Source organism: Poecilia formosa, unplaced genomic scaffold (genome assembly GCF_000485575.1).
Source record: "Poecilia formosa unplaced genomic scaffold, Poecilia_formosa-5.1.2 Scaffold661, whole genome shotgun sequence".
Lineage (NCBI taxonomy): Eukaryota > Metazoa > Chordata > Actinopteri > Cyprinodontiformes > Poeciliidae > Poecilia > Poecilia formosa.
Genome location: NW_006800600.1, coordinates 48,392 through 51,016, shown reverse-complemented (window position 1 = coordinate 51,016; position 2,625 = coordinate 48,392). Strand labels below are relative to the sequence as shown.

Genomic DNA, 2,625 nt, shown 5'->3' with positions numbered 1-2,625 from the left:
CACACACACACACACACACACACACCAGCCTTAATAAGCCACATTCACCTGGAGGGCCACACACACACATCTTAACTGCATTGACCAGCAGCACAGACCTGATTGGCTGTGAGGTCCAGCTCATACAGGTCTGGAAACACCTGGAAGGAGGTCCAGGACAGGCTGGAGAACAGGTTGGATGGAAACAAGAAGACCTGGAGAGGAAATGACAAAGTTCAAGGTCAGGTTTCCAACTTCTCCAGACAGAAACTACACAAAGAAAAGTGTTACATCCAGATGTTTGTCCTGACATGCTAGCATCTCCAGATGTTTGTCCGGAGATGCTAGCATCTCCAGATGTTCTGAGACAGAACCGAGTCGGGGTACCTGCGTCTGCTGGTCCAGTCCTGCTGGTACGTGGCTGAACCCGGCACCGCTGCAGTTCTCCCTCGGCCGGTGGTCCTTGTCCCTGTCGCTGAGGCAGCCAGGCACCGAGGCGGCCATGGCTCCATGCAGCAGGAGGAAGAGGAGGAGGAGGAAGAGCTGCATGCTGACTGAGGCTCAGTGGCTCTGAGGAGAAGCGAAGGAGCCGCAGGAGGAGAAGCTCCAGCCGTCTGGTTTCTGAGAGGCGGTTTGACGGGCAGCTGCTGCAGCAGGAAGGGAGATAAGGCTCCCGTCTCCTGCTGAGCTCCTCCATGTTGCTGCGGTTGTTGCTCTGCAGTATCTGGAGGAACAAACTTCCTGCTGTTCAGATGAGTGGAGGCTCAGCAGCAGACGGGAAACGTTCATCAAGCTCAGACGTGTTTAAGGAGGAAACGACCTGCTGCTGCTGCTGGTGTTTCTGCTGCTGCTTCAACTGCTGCAGCTGGTATCTATGCAGGATATTCCAGATAAATATTTCTAGTTATCTGGAAGATGAAGGATTTAGATCAGCTGTAAAATAATACAGAATATTCTGAGATGGTTCAAATAAATATGTATAAAACAATGTTTTCTATGCAGGATATCGGCCAATATTTACTGTCTCGTGTATCGTGGTGATATCGGGGCAGCAGCCTCAGACGTTTCTGTCCTCAGCCTGTTCAGGTCCGATCCGAGGCGTCCGGCCCACTGGGAGGAGCCTGAGGGAGACCCGGGACCCGCTGGAGGGCCCATGGTTCTCTGCTGGCCCAGATGGTTTCTGACATGAACGATAAGGGCAAACGCCCAGGGCGCTATGTTTCTAGGGATGGCACGAGACCTCCACAGATTGTAGAGATGGAGACGGTACTCAGGCAGTTTGTTCTGCTTTTAATATTGGTTAACTTTATTTCAGCTCTAATATTTAAGATCTAGGTGTTTTATGGGAATCAGATCAATTTGAGAATCAATTTTGATCATATTTCACATTTTATCGTTCAGATAAAGCTGGTCTTGGTCTTGGTATCGTGTTGGGTGGTCTAGACTACAGCAGTGGAAAACGCCCCAAGCCCTTTTCCTGAACTTCCTCTGATGACATCATCACATTGACGAGCTAATGCTAACTTATCACATTGACGAGCTAATGCTAACTTATCATGTTGACAAGCTAATGCTAACTTATCTCGTTTAGGAGCTAATGCTAACTTATCACATTGACGAGCTAATGCTAACTTATCTCGTTTAGGAGCTATTGATAACCAGAAGCTACTCAAAGCAGAGCATCTCTACTCAGGTTAAACTGTTAAAAGTTACTGACCAAAACAAACCATTTAATATTTTAAAATGACGTCATCAGACAGACTTAGATCGGTCGACTTCTGGACGGTGACCTTTGACCCTAGGATGGACCAGCTACAGGCTGCAGGGCAGAGCTGGCCCCTGGGGTCCAATTTGAACCCAAAATATAATTTTATAGAAACTGGACCTCATATTTCACCATGACGTCCCACACAGCAGAACTGGAGCTGCTTGGTTCTGGTTCTGGTTCCTCTGGACCAGGAGACCAAACATGTTTTAAAGAGTTCATTCATTTCAGTAGCTGAAGCTGCAGAGGACAGACGGAGACGATGGACATCTGAGTCTGAGACACTTCCTGGTTCCACAGGAAATGATTCTGTTTCAGAGGCATAGGCGTAGGAAGCGGGGAGGACGGGGGGGACATGTCCCCCCCAATATTGGAGAGAGTCACATTCGTCCCCCCCAATAATTTCACCGCAGTTGCGAAGAATTTTAAAATCTTCCACTCGCGTGCTTTTATTTTGAAGGCGCACAACAGCGCATTCAGCAAAGCGCTTCCTGCCCCTCCCCCCTCTGAACGGCTCAGCATAAAGGCAGCAGCAGACGGAGTCGGAAACTCCGTTTGAAGGAGGTAAACTGTCTGTCAGGAATGTTGCCATGAATATCGCTCGGTTATAACGTCTTGTTGTCAGTTTACTTTCATATATAGAACTAAATCTTTATGGTTAAGCCGTTTTAATTCTGGGATAGTCACATGTCCAAAATTTTACTGCTAACTTTGTTTAACAGTTAGCTAGTCTAGTTACAATGATTTATTTAATCAGAATGAGACTGAAACAGCAGTGAAATTAGCCTTTTTATTATTTAAAGTGAGCAACACCTGATCATACTCGTTCACTTAACATGTATTATTATATTATATTATATTATATTATATTATATTATATT

The 2,625-nt window shown here is 46.6% G+C and overlaps 1 protein-coding gene across 1 annotated transcript in view; it reads right to left on the bottom strand.

Moving 5' to 3' along the window:
* gp1ba (glycoprotein Ib platelet subunit alpha) overlaps nt 1-1,300 on the bottom strand; it is a 5,519-nt gene extending 4,219 nt beyond the window's left edge. The window contains exons 1-2 of the mRNA XM_007542151.2: nt 367-1,300; nt 99-194 (exon numbers count right to left, since the gene is read on the bottom strand). Coding sequence (XP_007542213.1) covers nt 99-194; nt 367-528 — 258 coding nt within the window. The 5' untranslated portion in view covers nt 529-1,300. The remainder of the gene's footprint in view (nt 1-98; nt 195-366) is intronic.
* Between the last annotated feature and the right edge of the window lie 1,325 nt (nt 1,301-2,625).